Source organism: Lissotriton helveticus, chromosome 8 (genome assembly GCF_964261635.1).
Source record: "Lissotriton helveticus chromosome 8, aLisHel1.1, whole genome shotgun sequence".
Classification (NCBI taxonomy): Eukaryota; Metazoa; Chordata; class Amphibia; order Caudata; family Salamandridae; genus Lissotriton; species Lissotriton helveticus.
In genome coordinates, this window is record NC_136069.1 from 1487197443 (window position 1) to 1487216967 (window position 19525).

General features: G+C 44.2%; 1 protein-coding gene across 7 annotated transcripts in view; it reads left to right on the forward strand.

Moving 5' to 3' along the window:
• The window catches only part of NOX4 (NADPH oxidase 4), an 840225-nt gene that overhangs the window by 541513 nt on the left and 279187 nt on the right, over nt 1-19525 (forward strand). For all 7 annotated transcript variants that reach the window (XM_078658423.1, XM_078658420.1, XM_078658421.1 and 4 more), the window contains one exon: nt 10409-10469. In XM_078658423.1, the coding sequence (XP_078514549.1) occupies nt 10409-10469 (61 nt within the window). The remainder of the gene's footprint in view (nt 1-10408; nt 10470-19525) is intronic.

The following is a 19525-nucleotide window of genomic DNA, read 5'->3' on the forward strand; positions in this document are numbered from 1 at the left end:
AGAGTGGGCGGGGCTTCCACTGCGTACTCTATTACAGCATGCCTCGCAAAGCGAGCAGTGCATGCATGCTGCCGCTAGGCTCAACCTAAAAATTAAGTACTAGTTCTTGATGGGCAGTGGCCAAAGATACTATGATGAGAAAGTGATGAGTAGACGGCCACCCACAGCCTGAAATATAGACGTCAGGCAACATGCTTCCAGGCACGGCTATCCATAAGCACCCCGCACCTCTATCCTCTCCTTTCTTCCCCTGATCGCACCCTTAAAAGGATACGGAGGCAAGAAGTAAAGGGGGAGGAAGCGGCACACTTACCAGCAATAACAGAGGCCACCAAAACAGCCAACAGAAGCAGTTCCATAGAAACTACTGAGCGATTGCTACTTCAGATGCCAAAGGTGCCTGCTGATTCAGCACACCAAACGACAGTGCCACCAGAGGAGGCTTCTCTGTGAGAGAGTAGGAGCATCGCCCCGCCACCTAAATTGCCCCCAAAATCCTCAGAGATAAAAAAAATATGGTAATAAAGTTAATTTATTTTAAAAAGAATTTTTAGCACTCTGACCGAACCGAGGGTCAGGATGGGGCGGGGCTTGCAGAGTTATCACAGCTTGGAGGAGGCTGAACTGCCAGGAAACTTCTCAGAGTGCGCATATCCCTTTGGCCGGACATCTTGCGACGGTTAGCCAGACCTGTGCCCTTTGAAAATTCTAACCCAGCTGTCTTGAGACAGCTGCTTTAGAGCAAGAGCAAATACAGGGCTCCAGTGCCCTTGGGAGCAGCATTAGAAGTCACTCCCTCCAATCCTGACGCTTCTCCCATGCTGGTAAGAGCTGCGCCAGGATTGGTTAGCTGGGGACCACGTTGGACTGTAGAGGCTGGAGGAAGATGTGCAGTGAGGAGGAAGTCGTGTTTAAGGTGTTTTTTTATTTTTACCCACTAACCATTTGCCCGCCCCACCAGTCCCCATAAATGCCAGCCATGATGACTGAGAACCACATAAAGCAAAACAATTTCATAGACAGCAACATCGAATAGAGGTTTTGGCCAGGTTCGACGCTTTCCATGCCATGGCCAACAACACAAGGTATTATGGATGCTTGCCTCTGCTCAGCTTTTGACTGTAATCACTCAAAAAGCTGTCAAGCAGCCATGCATTGAGGTGACACATTTTATTGCACTTGACAACACAATAACGCCAGCGGCAGCTTTAATTTTCCACTGTCAAAAAAGAATTCTCCGTCATTTGTGGAAACTGGAGCAGCGTCTCTGAATGCAGTGTGGAGGGAAGTGTCAGCTTTGTAAAACGAGAGTGCGAAGCATTGGAAAGACGCGCTGTCTGTCAATGCCAGCACCTCTAATCCCCAAATCACTAGTGGCATTAGCAGACAAACCGAAAGGGCTGCGGATGCCATCTGTTTATCAAATGAATGACTTTGACAACAAAATGAAACAAAACCTATTGAAATAACTCTGTTCAATTAAATTAAACAAAATGTCATTAAACATGTAAGCAATAGACGCAGGTTCTCCATCTTTAGGAAACATAGGGGCAGATTTATGAGGCCCTTGCGCCACGTTTACGCCGCTGTTGCGTCACGCAAGGCGGCGTAAACGTGGCGCATCCCTACGAACGATTTACAACGTGACGCGTCTAGGCAGATGCGTCACGTTGTAAAGCCCTGCGCCGCTTGTGGGCGTTCCGGCGCAGGGTGGGCGTTCCGGGGCAGGTGCGCCTCGCAAAAGTGGCTGAGTGAAATCTATAAGATTTCACTCAGTCACTTTCAGGCCAATGCTGCATCAAAAGCCTGCGCCTGCTTGAAGCAGGCGTAGGTCTTGATGCAGCATTGGTCAGATAGGGCACCCCCGAGCATTGCTGGAGCTGCGTCGCGCTTGCGACGCAACTCCAGCAATGCGCCGCCTTTACGGCACAGATGCATCACGCATCTGTGCCGTTTTTGCCCCATGGTGCGCCGCATTGTAAATGCGGCGCACCATGGGTGGCGGAGCTGTGGCGCACTGTGGCGCACATTAACTGGCGCATCCCTGGGGATGAGCCAGTTAACATAAATCTGCCCCATAGTTTTAGCAGGACAGGCTGACATTCCTGATGAGGTCTGGAGGTGGGCCCAGGCCCTGGAGAGGAGAGGGGGATGAGATGGTCCTATCCTGAGGTATGACAGTGTTGTGTTCATGTGAGAGCCCAGTGTCAGCGAGATGATGCTAAAATGGGCTAAAATGTAGGAACCTATCCAGAATAGGGTGGTAATTTCGTTGTCAAGTTCCTCTTATCTGAATAGGAAGAAGGGGTAGTGTAGAGTGTCGAAGGCATTAGACCGGTGCAGGAGAAGAAGTGTGACAACCCGATTTCTTTTAAAGAGTCTATTCCTGATGGAAAATGGCACATGTGATGCGTGTTCTGGGTGGAACACTTTTTGGTGGCCTGGAAGTAGCTTGCTTCCTTGCAGGAAAACGCTGAACTGTTTGGAAGCAGCACCTTCAATCAGTTTGCCTAAGCAGGGGCTAGTTTAATAATAAAACACTTCGCATGTGGAAAATTTAAGTAGTCCCAAATATAGACACAAACTGAGTTAAACAAGTCATATCCTGGCAGCTTGTTCTGCTAAATAAAAGGTCTCGTGTATTTCTACTGCCCACCGGGACATTTTAAGGATTTTGGGGGCCCTGGGCCAGATGTATTTTGGGGGTCCTGGGCCAGATGTACTTTGGGGGCCACTGTTCGGAACAACTTTGATTTTATGATCCAGTTTCAGCTCTTTCATGCCCTCTTTGGTCAAATTCTAAATGTGTGCAGTGCTGATATTCAGGGATATTGATGTGTGTTTTAAATATTGTAACACTGCAGCAGTTCACTTTTATTATTGCAAATAATCTCTGTCACACCCTCCCATTTCTCATATGTGAGGTCCTGTACTGATCTAAAAGAAACTTCTTTTATGGATTTTGCATGAAACAAACACATTTTGTCGGCAAAATGTCTGTAATAGACTCTCACACATTAGAAATAAATGATAGAAAAATGCTATTTACAATAATCTGTTTAAACATTATTCAAGGTAATCAGGGCAAGACTCTTTGTAGAATAACCTGGCTCTATGAGGGGCCCCCTGAAAGGCTGGGGCCCTGGGCTAGAGCATACTTTTCCCATGCCTTAAAACGTGTCTGACTGCCCACTGACCAGTCCAGGACAGACAAACACCAAACGTGCATTGGGGAAGCCAGGGCTTTAAGTGGGTGAAAAAACTCGGGGGGGGGGGGCTCTCAAAGGGGCGTTGCCAATGTAATTAAGGGTGTGGCTTAGAAAATGTAGCTAAAAATCGGTGCTTCGCATAGTGTGCCGCCCGACCTGTATTTTGCTGTTTCTGTCATTGCATCCAGATATATGATACAAGTAACATCATACTTACAAGAAGTCAGGACTATTGGCTTTGTCAATGGTTGTTAGTTGCATAAGATAAATAAGCAGCAACTATGCCTTGTATATAATATTGAAGTCCTGGTGACACCACAACAATGTTGCTGCTCCTGAGTTTCAGAAAGAGAAGGGAAATCCAGGGAGAAAATGACTCTTTAAATGACTTCCGTTCTCCTACAACGCTCACATGGCATGACGTCATGTCGTAACTTCTCCACTAGTGAGAAGTGAGCAGTGTGAGCATCCATGTGCCTGCTGTCACTGTAGTCTGTAAAAAAATGGACCGCCTGTGTCACGGCACAAAAAAGAGTCCGATAGAGACACGTTTTGAGGCCCCCTTAAAAAACTGCCTGTGTTCAGCCCCGGTGAGAAAAGCCCTTGGAGAAGCTATCAGTAGTGCAGCAGATGGCACCGGGGCACAGGAGTGTTAGGTGGCTATGTCACCCCTAATAATGGCTGTGCTTTTTACTATAAAACCAGTTGATTGGGGGTGGTAGGGTTGGTATAATTTCCTTCCTTACGTAAGGGCCCAGGACACCCTAACCCCACTACTGTGAATGTGTTAACTCATGAGATGCTGTGTAGCACAGATCGCAAGTCCTCTTAAGTTGTTGCAACCTATTACATTGTCTTATGTTCCTCCTAAGTGGAAGTCTCACAGTTCCAAAATTAGAAAACAATTTCTTCCCAGGAGGCAAATTCGTTTTCTGAATATATTAAATTGCTTTGTAGAGCCACCTGGCTGCTTGGTGACTGGTGCATGTTGCTGTTAAAATAAGCAATACCTCGATTAAAGATTCAGGGCCATATTATTAAGAAAGGGCGATACATTATCGCCGCTTTTATCGGCAGGAAACTGCAGCTAAAGCAGCCATAATGGGCTTGATAATATGCCCTTTTGAATTCCGATAGAAGCCCAGGTTCTGGTGTTAACCTGGGCTTCTATGAGAATTCACAAAGGCATATTATCAAGTCCATTATCGCCGCTTTAGCGGCAGTTTCCTGCCGATAAAAGCGGCGATTATGGATCGCCCTTTCTTGATAATATGGCCCTGAATCTGTTACTTGATAGCATCGCTGTTTTTGATGGTATATCTGGACCTTATTGCTCGTATTTCAGCTGAATGACATATAGATCTCGTCATGGTGTATGGAACACAAATTCATATGCTTCTCCTTTGATGGTTGATCCACCACCTTATGAACCAATGACCAGGGGTGTTCTCTGGAGCTTTAGGAAGTTAAAGTCAAGTTCAAGGCATTTGTGCACACCCTTTAAATCTACTATCAGCTAAACCAAAGTCAAAATAGGGGGCCTCGTTCACTGTAGTATGGATTTCGTTTTAGGAATCCAAAATAAATATAATGAAAATAATATTTTCTCCTAGTTTAGTAAGGCTAATTAATGAATTCAAGTCCATACAAGAACGTTGGTGGTGTCTTCGCCTTTAAGACTGTTTTAAATGAAGTTATCTGGGTCTTTAGGTGACAAGCAATAAACTGATGAATGCCTTAACCTGAAGCTGTAAACAGCAGCATAATCGAGTCATCACATTTAGTACAAATATTGATTAAACAACAAACCATATGACAATTCTATGGTTTGGAGTATTTATTTTCTCAATTACTCTCTTGTTTCAAAAAATAATTTGTATCTTTTTAGGGTGTTCAGAACAAGGGAAACATAAATATTTAGACAACTGAACAAACAATCAACACATTTGAAAACCAACACATTACAGTGCACATTTGACAATATATCAAGTCAAAGCCAGTTATGGTTTCAACAAAGAAAAGCAACCTCAATGGTAATTGATGAACCACATTAAAATCCAAGTTAAGTGGTCGCTACCAGTGGGAACGTATCTAGGGATAGTCTTATTTAAACAAATGAATATTTCCTAAGATAAGGTTCAAATACAATAAAGGTATCACACTGGGAAAATGTGCTGACACGTTTCAAACCCCAAAACCATTTGTGGGGTTCTCATCAGGGCCGTGACTTAGTGTGATCTAAAAAATGAACTAAAATAACGTTAATTAGTGCAAACCCTCCCCTGTGTTTATTGAGTGGTTTTATGCCAAGGCGTACTAATAGTACCTGTTTTTGGAAATTGGAAGAAGCTTGTGTCGATATTTCCATAAAAACAGCTTGAAAATTTCTTTTTTCGATGAATTAAAAAGTAAAATGCATTTAGGGTACAGGTGCCCTAAGAATACATCAGCGTAATGCATTAGAGTCAGAGGCAGAGCAGCACTGCTGAAAGCTTCACAACGTACTTATCAAAGGTGAATGTAGATGGAAGTATTGATTCTACACAGAGTCTGTGCCAATGAATTAATTAAACTGAAGCTGGGCATTACACTTTTAGGTCTGTTTGACAAAGCTGTGGCAGCAGCCATTTTAGGACTTGGGACTCTGTTCCTTGTTCTCAAATAATGTTAAAAAGCATACAGGGAGGCAGGCTAGGGATACCGTGCACCCCTAGGCCTAGTGGGGGATTCCAGAGGTTCTACACATCCACTCTACACTTTAAAAACAAAATAGGCTACCGCCCTTTTTTAAGCTCCCTTTCCCCAGGGTGGCCCAGGGAACACCAGAATATATTTTTTATAGAGGATGGAGGTATGTAACCACACCCCCTTGCCATGCCAAATTATGGCCCTGGGTACCACATGCTTTTTGGGCCAAATCATGTTTTTATTGAGGCGGTGTTTGTCCCCCCCTCCCTAAGCGGAGGTTTTGGCCCCATTCCCTGGGGCCAAAACCTGATTTTCTTTAGGGAGAAGGGTTTGCACCATCTCACATAACATCAGTAGGTTCTTGTAAGGGAGGCTAGAGCAGTGCCGGGGGAGTATTGCTGTCAATTTAGTGTGAAGTGGCGAGGTAAAGGTGCAATTGGAATGAGGCAGGCAAACCAGGAAAACCATTTGGCGTATTGCGCAAGCCATCCAAAATTCTGTTCAGGGAGGGGAACAGACCAGGTTATGGGGTGGAAAGCTGCAGTGTTGCACTGGCCCACTCATTTGCCCTGTGTGTTCCATCATTGTTTTTAAATTAAGAATACCTATGTATGTTGTGAATTGGGATAGTAAGTGTGGGATGGCAGGCCTGGACTGGGTCTGCAATTGCTTGGATTATCATTTGCCCAGTTAGGGCTACACCTCTAACTGCCACAATCAGAACTGCAACTGACTTGACCACTAATGGCCTGAGCAGGGTTGCGACTGTCATCAGCCCCAGCCAGGTTGCGGCTTTGTAACTGCTAGTAACCTCCACAGCCAGGTCTCCACCTGCGTCCGTGCCCGTGGTTTAAGAAAGACTGAAGCTGGGTGGGCATGTGGTCAGATGCAGCATGCACCCAAATTCCATGGTGATTTCTGAACTTCCTGCTCACTGCGGCCCCTACAACAAGATGAGCGGACGGGTCACTCAGCCTACAACAAACGTACAAAAACTCAGTTATTGCTTAGCCAACTCAGCAAAGGGGGTACGGCTTGAACTGAGTGCAAATTTGCCTGTGTGAGAACAAAAAGGCTGCATCCACACTTGATTCATAATTTGCCTGATTCCAAAGAGCGGGACCCAGCAGATAGAGGGACTGATAAAGGGGATCTTGTGTATAGTACCACAAAAAAGTAGCACACCCATGGACACTGGACACTAACTGTATAATTAAGCAGATTGTGTAGTATTTAATTAAACTTTGTGATTAAAAGTACTTTTTGTAAAAGACAAACAATGGGCTGAACATTGGAGTTAATTTGTCTATTGTTAAATTGTTAACTGTTGAGCTCAAACACTCCAGTCTACCTCCCTGAGCAGCCTGTGACTGCCCTCCTCTGCTACTGGTGAGAGTCAAGTGCAGAAAGGGTTGTACTTGGCACAGTTTACGGAGCTATAGGAGGGTGGGCCCCGGGACACCTGAGGCAAATAACCTCAACCACCCCGACTGAGGCTCGGTAGCCACTGCCTGCCTTGTAATCACTAAACAGGATCTGTCAGTTACCATATTCAGATAACCTTCATTTTACCTCTTGTATCCCAAAAACATGGGTTATAACTCCAGTTTCGGAAAGTAACCAAGAATCATGCGATTGTGTGCAATCTTTGTATCTACTCCTACTCTAAATTATATATTTATGCAATATAAAAACCAAGTTTATATTTTGTTATTTGTTAATGTACATAGTACGTAATTTGGGTACTCTCCATCAAACCAACATTGTTAACTTACGGATATATTTCTTTGCTTTAAAAAACCTTCTCTTTCTGGTCTCCCAGTAGTATTGTTAGCCGCATGGTTACAGCCATTGTAATTAATGATGTTGTAATGGATTTTCCCACACCTTGCTTTATTACAGTGACATTTGAGTTGTTCATGTGGTAAACACTTCCTTACACTTTCCTTTTATAGAACTAACTACTGGAGTTGTGGTTGCATTTTCTCACATTTAGCGTCATTGCAGCTCCTTGCAACTGTTTCACTCTATTAAGGCTGGATTGATGTTACGAGTTTAGAGTTTCAGCTGGGCACCTGAGAATCTGGTTACATTATTCCAGGAGAGATGTCCCTGTGCAGAAAAGGTTGATGCTGGACAGGTACTGAGCAGTATGCTGTTAAAGTGTACCTCCTCCTCACAAAAGGGCTCTGCCACATTTCTCTAAACTCGAGTGCCAAAAAAGATCAAGATACTCAGCAGGAGTTGCACTGAAGCAAAATGGGATAAAATGTTACCACATGATTAATTGTGCTAACTGCAATAAGTTGTATTGAAGTGAAGCGGTGGGACAGAAATCTCCCCCTGCATGGTGTGCAGGAGTGTTTCCATGTCCTGACTGCCCAACGGTGAGTACCTTGTGCCGAGGGTTTTGATTATGGCCACAGACACGCAAGTTTACAGTGTGCATGAAGGCCTTGGCCTATCCCTTGATATGACTCAGGTCATACACCTGGAATGGTGCACAAAGTGTGCTTCAATTGTTTCACAGAGGATAACTGTCCCTAACAGGGGTTTAGCCTGTAGAACGGTGGTTGCACTGTACCGTGGTTTGCAAATCAGTAGTTGGGACCAGACCTTTTTATCTGTGCTACTAGCATGGGGGCTTCTGGCCCACTTATGTGACGTTCCGCCTCTATGAGCAAACCCAAATCCTAGCACTAGCATCCCAAGTATGGTATGCATGTACTTTTGTGTAGCTATAGTGGTACATGCTGTTGCTGTATGAGTGAACCAGAATAATTGAGGCCTTTAGGTTCCGTTGTGGAAGTCCTTGCCCTGTTCATGTGCACAAGATGGAGGTGAGGATGATTTTTCAGACATTGGAAGTGTATTGCTGACATTCATGAAGTTGGAGGGAGGAGACCTAGATTCTGAAGTATGGGAAAATTATAGAGGACTCCCATTAAAAAGTAAGTCCTGTCTCTGAGAGAGACTCCTGATTAGTTTTCTTGACCATTGCAAATTTGTAGAAGGTGAAGGGTGGGATGCAACCTCTGCTGTTCAGGGAGTGAAGGGTCCTTTAGGTGAGGCATGTCTATTGTCTCCTTCCTGATTACTTGTCAGTGTGGCTATTAGTAGACAGGTGTAGAAAGCTCACACCTCTTTGTGCCTCTGTTGCTGGTACTGGAGGATAAATAATACCTACTGTAAGGAACACAACTCCTTACAAAGGCTGTAGCTGATGATCTGCCTGCAGACGATACACAAAAGAAGAACCACCCTAAACCAGTTCTAAAAGTGCAGACAGGGAATCTACACCCCCTTTGCTTCAACTGTATAAAAGTGGAAGCTGCTGACCCACTAGTTGCTCATGTTCCAAGTTCTAGTTTATCCCCCGACTAGTGGTTCTTATCAGAAACAGTGGCAGCATCATAAAGTTGTGCCCCAGTGGATTGTACCGCTACAACTTCCTGAAATTGTGCCCAAGCACACGGTGCCCACACTGGCGTAACGAAAACTGAGGGGGCCTCCCTGCACGGTACGTAGAGGAGCCCCCTCCGGGCTCAATCATAAGCTCTCTGGCCAGAGTGCAGTGCCGAGGGGGCCTCTTGGATCTTGGGGCCGCGGGGGCCTGTGTTACGCCCCTGGGTACCCAAGGACTGACCCCTTGCATCCAGCGACATAGCATCGGTTGCCAGAGCCCGGGATGAGGCAGGTATTTAAAAAAATGCTTACCCTTATTTAAAATGTTGAACCCCTAATAATTTTGGGCCCGGGACAACCGCCCCTGTGGCCCCGCCCACGCTACGCCTCTGGCTGCATAAGCAGACTGTGCCGCTGGGACATCAAACTGTGCTGGAGCAGAGGGTGCCACAACAAAGACAACTGTACCTGAGCAGACTGTGCCACTATATCAACAAAACATGCCATGGCAGGGCCGTGCTGCCCGAAGAACATTGCCTCAAGGTCATCGGGGACCATTGCCGTGCACGATCCCAAGTCACCCAAAGCCCAGAAGCAGGCTTACAACCAGACTGAGATCTCTCGCCCATGGGTCCCTAAAATGAAGTGAAAGTGATTCATTTAGCATTTAATATAATGATTTTGCACGCTTTTAACTCTGCAATGGATTTTAAAAAGGATTCCATATAAATGTATGCTTATGGGATCGTTTTGTGGGTTTATAAACATAATTTTAATTTAAAGAAAACAAATACAGTCACCGTGGCACTGTTTATCGGCATTGCAAAGGTTAGCGAGCCACATAAAATACAGCTTTCTTTCCAAGAGTTAAGAATAAGCTACTCACTGTTCAGGCAATATTTATTCCTTCGTTATCTGCAACGCGGTGTATCAAATGCCCACCACTGTTTTTTTTTTCATTTATTTTATTTTGTTTAAACATTGCGAATACAAAGCTCGTTATTTAATCCTCTTAACGTTTGTGTTTCTGATTTTCCATTAATGCATTCAGTTGTGACTTTAGAATGCTTTTCTGTTGATAGATGTGTATCTGATTTTCCTTTCAGTGCCCTACAGATAACAAAGCGACGTTCGGAGTCCATCTGAAAGTCGTGGGTGATTGGACGGGTACGTAGAAACAATGCCCTCGCCAGGGCTTTGTGCTGTAATTAGTTTCAACTGGGTCTGGGGGCGTGTGCGCTCCGAGCATGCACTTCCCACCGCAGGCATCAGAAGGAAGGTTTAATTACTGTGCTGCTGTAAAACGGCTCCTGCTGCGCCTTGCCTCTGATCGACCATGTTACGAGCTAGCAGATGCTGAGATTGTCGGTTCTGCAATTAATAATCATATGTAGCATTTAGATTGCTTTCAACAATAACCCTCTGTCCTTTGCCAAGTGCTGGAAAGATAATGGAATAAAATACAACTAAATGTGCAGGTTTCAGATAAGAAGATTTGAACGGTAATGTGATGAATTGTTTGTCTACTGAGTAAATAAACTTAAACAGTAGTATAAAAAGCTTTCAACGTTTTCCCCATTCAATATAAATATTAATAAATATCCCCTGTACTACCCTTCACTTTATCTCTATGCCACCCTACTCTACACCACTATACTCTACGCTACTCGATGTCACTTTACTCCACTCTGTGACACGTTATGCCACTGTACTCTGTGCCACTCTATCGCCCTTCAATCTACTCCAAGCCACTCAACACCACTCCGGTCCACTCTACACCATCCTACACCCCTCCATACCACTCTACACAATGCCACTCCACTATATATGTATGTCTTTGTCTACACACACAACTGCCCATTTTTTATTCCTTACATCCCTTTACCTCTACAAAATATTACCCTTACTTCATTTTACCCTCACCCACCCATAACCCTAAAATTACCCTCACCTTCTTTTACTTCTACCAACCAGTAAATCCTAAATTCTCACTTATCACCTTTTTTTCTACCTCCCTTTACCTCTACCCACCCAAAACCTTACCTCCCTTACCTCTATCCACACCAGAACGCTAAAATTACCCTTAACTCCATTTACCTCCACCCATTCTCGAACCGTAAAATCACCATTTCCATCATTCACCCCTAAACCCAAGCCTGAACCTTAAGAATTAGTCTTACCTCCTTTTTCCTCTACCCACCCCTGAACCCAAGCTTACCCATACATCATTTATCCCTACCCACTCATAAACTCTAAATTACCATTAACTCCCTCTATTTCTACCCACCCCTGAACCCAAAAATCATCCTTACCTCCATTTACCTTTATCGAAGCCTGAATCCTAAAATTGCCCTTATCACCCTTTACCTCTACCCACCACTGAACCCTAAAAACACACTTACCTCCATTTATCTTTTCCAGCACCTACCCATTTTCTTTTAAATGAATATATAATGATTCTACCTGCATGTGTATTAAAAACACCGTGGAAAATGCATTTGAAGGATTGTCCCCTTACATGTTCATTCAAGAAGTTTGCACTTGACCAGAAATTGAAAGCCAACACCATTACAGCAGTGTACATCGTGTTCATATTTTTTCCTTTTTTTGCAGCATGAATCTTTTCTGGATTCACAAGCTGTGCATCATTCCATCATCTAGGGGTTGGGTTTTCAATTGTTGTCTGATATTTTCTGCAGTTAGTATCAACCATTTGGTATTATGTCCGTCCCATGTGATGTCAGATATAATCACCGGAAGCCCCTCTGCATGGTCGTCACATTCAGATTCTTTTTTTTTCACCATTGAGTGTGGCAGTACTGCGGAAGTTCTGAAGCTTCAAAGAACTGAAGACAAAGATTTTTCGAAAGATCACCAAAAAAAAAACCTCAAAGGGGACCATGGATCAGACAACTGATGTTGAGGGAACCCAGTTAACACTGAAGATAACTGACGTTTTGAGAGCTTTTTTGACGTATGAACATTGACCCTGTGGAAATTAAAATATTTACCAGGATCACCCATACTCCCTTTAGGTTTTGACTGAAGTGCCACTGCAAATTCACACAAAACGACCGTCATGAGGTCTGCAACTTTGGTCTGCCGAATGATCACAGCTGTGAAGAGTGCAACACATTCAGAGTTCCTGCCTAATTCTTTGAAGACAAAGTTGAGGCAGAGTTGGGGCACAGTACGATATGACACAGTCACATCAGAAAACATTGCTAAGGGACCTCGGACTGTTGAGCAACAAAGAGAGCATAGAGGAAATTGAGGTGAACAAGGGGAGGGCTCAGATGCTAAAGAAGTCAGTGAAACAGGGAAGGAGAAAATGTTGAAGATGCAGAAGGATACCCAGGTGAAGAGGCAGCAGGTTACACCACAAGGGTTCAATAAGACATAGCCAAAACCCTCTGACCTGATGTCCCCGAAAGGTATCACAACACTGCAGCTTTTGATAATTGAGGACAAGCAAAAGCAGAGAGAGTTCCAGGGGTTGAAGTTGAAGGACACCATTAGCGGTAAAACCTAGGAACCAGCCCCAACCTCAAAGGGAGATCCAGGGCACAGAAGGAAGAAGGAAACCAGAGAGGAGGGCTCTACACCAAAGAGGAAGGCCACTGTGCTAAAAAACGAGCAAAACGTATCGACATAAAAAAAAAGATTGACTCAACGCAGAGATGGAAGTCTTCATGAGAAGAAAAAATGAGTTTGACAGGTTCCTCAAGAGATTTTGGATCCCTTTAAAACCTCAGACTGAGAAGGGGCACTAAGAGAAGCACACAGAGCTGGAGCCTCCTACAACGCCAGAACCTGAAGAAGAGGAGGAACCTAACCTGGAAGAAGGTCCATTTGAACAGGGTTAATTCTAACACCTAGAATCAATGGTGGAGGAGTTGCAAGATCTAGAGACTGACTCCCCAGAAGAAAGGATCAAACCATGTACCTTCAGGCCTTTAGCCTGGTGACATTGTGGTGCATAATGCCCTACGCAAGAGGGCATTGGACACCAATGTATTCCAATTGGAAGTGGATCAGTCTGAATCATGTGTCCTCCTAGAGAGCCTGTTACCATCTCTGACATAAAAATCATTATTTCCAATGTTTACCAACATCTTCGAGCATGGATAAGAGTCCTTTGAGGAGCCAGCCTCAGCAAAACCATAACCCCCTACGGTGGAGAAGAAATGCAAACTTTCTTCCCTGAACCCTACCTACCTCAAAGGCAATGTTCCAGAAGATTTCATCATTGTCACTATGATTTGCAAGAGGGCCAATGTACCCACTGCCTTTGAACCTCCACTGGGAAAGGAGAGTAAGATGATAGAGATGGTGGGCCTATTACTATAGGGGTCATCTGCCATGCAGTGGCACATTGTGCACTTCATCGCGCTGCTCAACAGATGCAGATACCAGAGGACGTGGAGGATTTAATGCAGCACCTACTACAGCAGTAATGGAAGAGAGCTAGGCAGGAATCCAGAGGTCAAGACCATCTCCAACATTTACCTAAAATCGTCTTTGGATGCAGCTGATATAGCCAATAGGCAACTGTGCGTAGGCACCACCCTGAGAAGACATGTCTGGCTGAGGGTGTCTGGGTTCAAGTAATGAGTACAAGCGGCAGTAGCAAATTTGACATACATGGGCAAGAACCTTTTGGAGCTAGCAGAGAATGAGTCGCTGCAGAATATAAAGAAAGTGAGTGAAACAGCAAAGGTGAAGATAAAGGGCCTGTTTCGCGAAGGAGCAACAGCAAGAAAGTGGTTGTCTGCAAGAGGACTGCAACACCACAAACTCAATGCGAACTGCATTCCACAGACTAGTCCCAGAGGGCACCATCTCAGTGGCAATATCTCAATATGCCAAGATTGCCCTTTCAAGGAAGAGCCAGTGGAGATGCACCACCCTGCAAGGGTCTTAACCATTTAGCAAGTGAATTGCCAACAGAATCACCTCTGCACACAGCAAAAGAGGGCAATCACCTCCGATAAATGGACCTAAACAAAATTCAACATAGTTATCATACAGAAACATCAGGTCAAAAACAACAACCGGCAGCAGGGAAGATATTCTGCATCTACACTGAGAGATCAAAGACCTTCTAAGCAAAGCAGGCATAGGAGAGGGGTCCAATTAATTAAATATATCAATCTACTCTGCTTGTTTCCTTGTGCCAAAGCCAGACAAGACAGTCAGACTCATTCTAGTCCTATGTGCTTTGCACAAGTTCATAAACACGCAAATGTTAAAAATTGCTGGGCTACAAGAGGTCATAGCGTGACTGTGGAAACGAGGCAAAATGGCAACAATAGGCCTCAAGGACACCTATCTGATGTACCGATGAACACCCGACACAAGCGGTCCCTGTGGTTCATCGTGGACATGGTATGCTACAAGATTCAGGGTAGTCCACTTTGGGATAAAATCTGCACCAAGTGTTTTCACAAAGTATCTTGCTGTAGATGCAATGCACTTAAAGGGAAAGAGGATCCACGTCTACCATCACCTAGATGAATGGTTGGTAAAGCAAAGTCATTCAGACAGTGCCAGAAAAACATAACTGCAGTCTAGATACTCTAGAGAGTGAGGTTCTCCTTTAACCTGGAGAAACCATCTCCAGTCCCTCAGAAGGAGAACACAATTTTGGGTGAGAGATTAGATTCCAGGGAGCCAAGGCATTCCCAGTTACTAAGAGAATCCTGGCACTGACAGCGCAAACTCACCTTTTTCAGAAGGGGCAACCTCTGATAGTGGGGAACAAATGGGCATGATTGCATCTTTCACACCCCTAATGCACATGACAGGCAAAACATGAGCCTACTCCAGTAAAGGCTACAGCATCAATGGTCATAAGCAACTGGGATTTGGGAGGATGTAGTGGTTGTCACCGAGAAAGTGCAAAAAGGAATACAGTACTGGAACACAAAGAACATCATGTAGGCATAACATTAAAACATCTCAGCAGATGCATCCCACAGGAGGAAGGGAGGCTACATGAGAAAGGACCTATGGAGCCCAGAGGAACAAGTAAAACTTATAAACTTGTTGGAACTGAAGACAGTATTCTTTGCCTTAACAGCTTTTGATCAGAAAGTCAAAAAGAAAATGGTCCAAATCCACACAGACAACATGACCACTATGTTTTACCTCAACAAACAAGGAGGAAGAAGGTCACACAGACTCTCCCAGATAGCTCAGGACATATGGAATGAGCCACGAGAGAGGGATAACATTAGTATTCATGCATCTACCAGGTATTCAAAATAAACAGGTGGACAGACTAAACAAGCGAGCAAGTGCCATATATGAATATGAGCTATAAAAAATGGTATAGAGAACATTTCAGGAGTGAGACAAGCCACAGACCTCTTTGCCACTCAAGAGAACGCAAAGTACCAAAACCTTTCGTCCAGGTACCCACACAATCGCTCGCTATGGAATGATGTATCAATAGACCGGTCTGGAAAATTTGCATACACTCTTCCCCATTCTCGCTTATGCCATTGCTGTTTGACAGGAGCAAACAACCATGATACAAATCCTAATAGCACCTCAATGGGCCAGACATGCATGGTTGTCCAATCTGTTGTAATTGGCACAGGACTGAATGAGAAGACTGCCGGCTCACCAAGACGTGTTAACAATACAAAGAGGCCAGGCATATCACCTGGAACCAGCCCCTTTCCGCCTAGCGGCTTGGCTCTTGAAGACATAAAATTAAGTCACCTAGGACTACCCCAGAAATCCATGGAAGTCCAACAAGAGAACAGAAGGCCTACGACTCAAAAAACGTTGCACCACAAAATGGAAGAGCTTAGGGGACAGCTGGACAAAGGGCGCTACTATGGTCAGGTATCTTACTCACCTGCTAGATGAGATCCTTTCATACAATAAAAGTGCACTTTTCAGCTGCAGTGGTATACCCAAGGGGTGTTATTGGAAGACGTTTTTTCAACACGCTCGTATTTAGAGAATCCTAGATTGATAAACTAGGGTAGTTACACCCGGGTCAGCATCCACACTACTGTGGAACCTAAACCTAGTGCTAACACATTTGATGAAGCTGCTTTTCAATCCTATGCATAAGAAAGGACTCAATTGCCTAAAAAGCAAGGCAGTCATCTTGATTGCATCACATTCTTGTGATTAGTTAGTGAACTACAAGCCCTCACATCACACGAACCTTACTTGCATATACATAAGGACCCGATATGTATGAGGACAAATGCACAATTCCTGCCAGAAGTTGTATCACATTTTAATGTCAACCATGCTATGCTGCTACATTTTTTCTCTAACAACGAAGATCACAAGCAGAAAGGGGTCTTCCCATGCTGGACGCCAGGAAGACAGTCATGTATTACTTGTAGGAAACAAGCCAAATCAGGAAGAAAACCAATTCTTCATCCCCTTTGCACAGACAAGCAAGGGCTCACCAGTAATTTGGGAACTTTCACCAGATGGATACTTTAGCCAATATAGATATGCTACAAGGCAGAAGGAGTAGTGCTGGGAGAAAAACAGTGAACACAATCGATAAGGAAGAAGGGAGCAATTCTGGCATTCATAGATAATTTTTCCATAAATTACATCTGTATGGCAGCCACATAGTCTTCTGTACACAAATTCACAAACATTATTGCATGTATATCCCAGCTAGCAAAGAGGTACAGGTGGGACAGAATATTGAAGCACCTGCTCACAAATACACTCATTTCAACACAGCCTCTCAAGAAAGGAGAATACTACTAGCAAATTGATGCACAGCATGTGAATACAGAAAAGATTCATGCTGCAAAACAAAATGGTTTCTTAACTGTTGGAGTAGTTTTGCACTTAGAAGAATATTTGGGATTCAAATGGGACCCTCACCCACATCCGAGGAAATGAGGAAATTTGTAGCCAAGAAGTGGAAACAGTATTTAGAAGGAACTAGGAAGCCAAGTCAATGGTAGGAGTCGCCAAGGGGAAAAAAAGAATCTGAAGATGGCAACCAAGCAGAGGGCCTTATTAGTGTGCAAGCAGTGTTGGTCTGTGGTCTACAGAAAAGCATCAACCAGTGAAAAGGGCTGTGGCATAGCCTGTCTTTATAAAGTATACTGGAGAGACACATTTTGAAGATCTTCCTTGCTTATTCTCGTTTCCTGATTTAAGTTAGGTTAAGTTAGGTTAAGCTCTTTGCTACGCTTGTAATTTGTGCTACACGAAATAAATCAATAAGCACCAGGGCAGCCCAGGTCTGTCTTTTTTGGGGGGACGGGGACGGGGGGGGGGGCGACTGGGAGGTGGTGGGTCGGATGCTGTCCATTTCACTATGGAGGCTCAGTCTGGAACTTCACTCACACAAATGTGTGCAGCTGGGAGGCCATTGTGATGTTTCTCCCCACCGCCCGACAAAGCATCCTCAGGATAGCAATGTCAGAAGGCCTTATGCAAGTGAGGGATCTTTTCAGCATTTTAATGCATCTTGTATGACAGTAGTTACCAAGGCATACTGTGTAATAGAGCCCTCAATTCAATAAAGGGGCTCTTTTCTACACCCTATTTAATGTGTTGCACGTTCCTGCTGGTGGGCATGTCTTACATGCTATTTTATGCATCTATTGATATATTTCTCGCATGTGATTTAACAGATTACAATTATTTTCTTTTAATCAAATTATTTTGCTCAACCATTATTCACCGAGACGAGACAGCCAAAAATGTGGAAGAATATGCTTCAATTTAATATTTAATAGATAATTCATCATTTCCGTTGTTCTCCTTAAAAAATAATGTTCTGAGTGTAATTGTCTCCAGATTCAGGGCTTGTGCTGCCTTTCTTCCTGATCCTTGTTTCCTGCAGCAGAACCCCTGCCTGTCATTTCTTCTGGCGCTGTTAGCAGTGAAAGGGTCAGGTCTAGCCTGACCAGTAAGAACAAACGCTGAGACTGTGATTTCAGGCACATTTATTATTCTCTCTTGATTCTCCTCGGGTGTAAAATAAGATTGAAACTAAAATGAAATGCTCGCCTTGTTTACTTCTTTATTTACTATTTTAGTCTATTTTTGAAGTACAGCTTTTTCATCTTTTACAACCCAGAAGGAATTTGGGGCCGTATGTGCCAAAGTGTTTTATCTATTTTGTGTCTATGAGGATATGAGCTGATGCCTAATGTCCACAAATGTGGTTTCAAAGTTTGTATTCCTGCAATTTTTTCTTTCTTTCCCCTTCTCTAGCAGCTCCCCTTAATCCTTTAATCAGTATACACCTGTATTCTATACATTCCTAAACAATGCTTGTTTTTTTCCCCAGTTTCTCATTTTTTTTCAATCTATCACCGGTTCCTTATGGGCTATTAAATTAATCTTTTAGAGCAAGGTAATTTTCGTCATTGCTACAATATCCCAGATTACAATACTCTTCTAATTTTTTTCACAGGAGGCAAACTATTGACCCTGTGAACGGCTTCCATTTAGTGATGACAACGTGTCGATGCATTTCATCGTTATGATACCATTTTGATTGTTTACCTAGCTGTGGTCACTGTGATTAAGTGGCAGCAGGCAGAGGCGTTGTAGGGCATGGCAAAGTTGGCAATTGCCCAGGACCCCAACCTTCCAAAAGGCCCCTAAGAGACTGAGCTCAGCCTTTATTTAACACAATTCAATATTGTTTTTGAACCACGGGGCATGAATTGGAAGAACTTGGGTAAAGAAAATTGAAAGTTGCTCCAAACAGGGGATGCCAAATTATTTCTTGTTCTTGGTCCACAAAATCCTTAATAGGATAATGGTAGCAGGAACATGTTTGTGGAAAATTAGTGCGTTTTGGTGAACATTATCTGCGCCATCTTGCCTCTTCCCCTGATGCCACACTTTTGTCGTGCGCTCGCCATTTTAAGATGCCCCGGTCAGAACAAACCCTTTTGCATGCCGCTGGCCCCTGACATAGCCCTTTGCCTTCACTACGCCTGCACGCTGACCACCCCCTGCTTGCACCTGCCTTGAGTCATAAACCCCTCTTCGGCGCTGCTCTGCCCCCAGCCCTCATCCTGTTCCCAGCGCGACACCTCCCCGCCTTCCTTTCATGATCTCCGGCCCTTAGATGCAAACCCCCTTTTCCCCCGTGTGCCCGCTTTGTCCTCCCCGTTCCCAAGCCGACACCCAGCTCTGCCGATACCATCATTGCCCCTCCCCGTACAATAGAAAGCTTCCCCCATCAAAGAATCCCCGGGTTG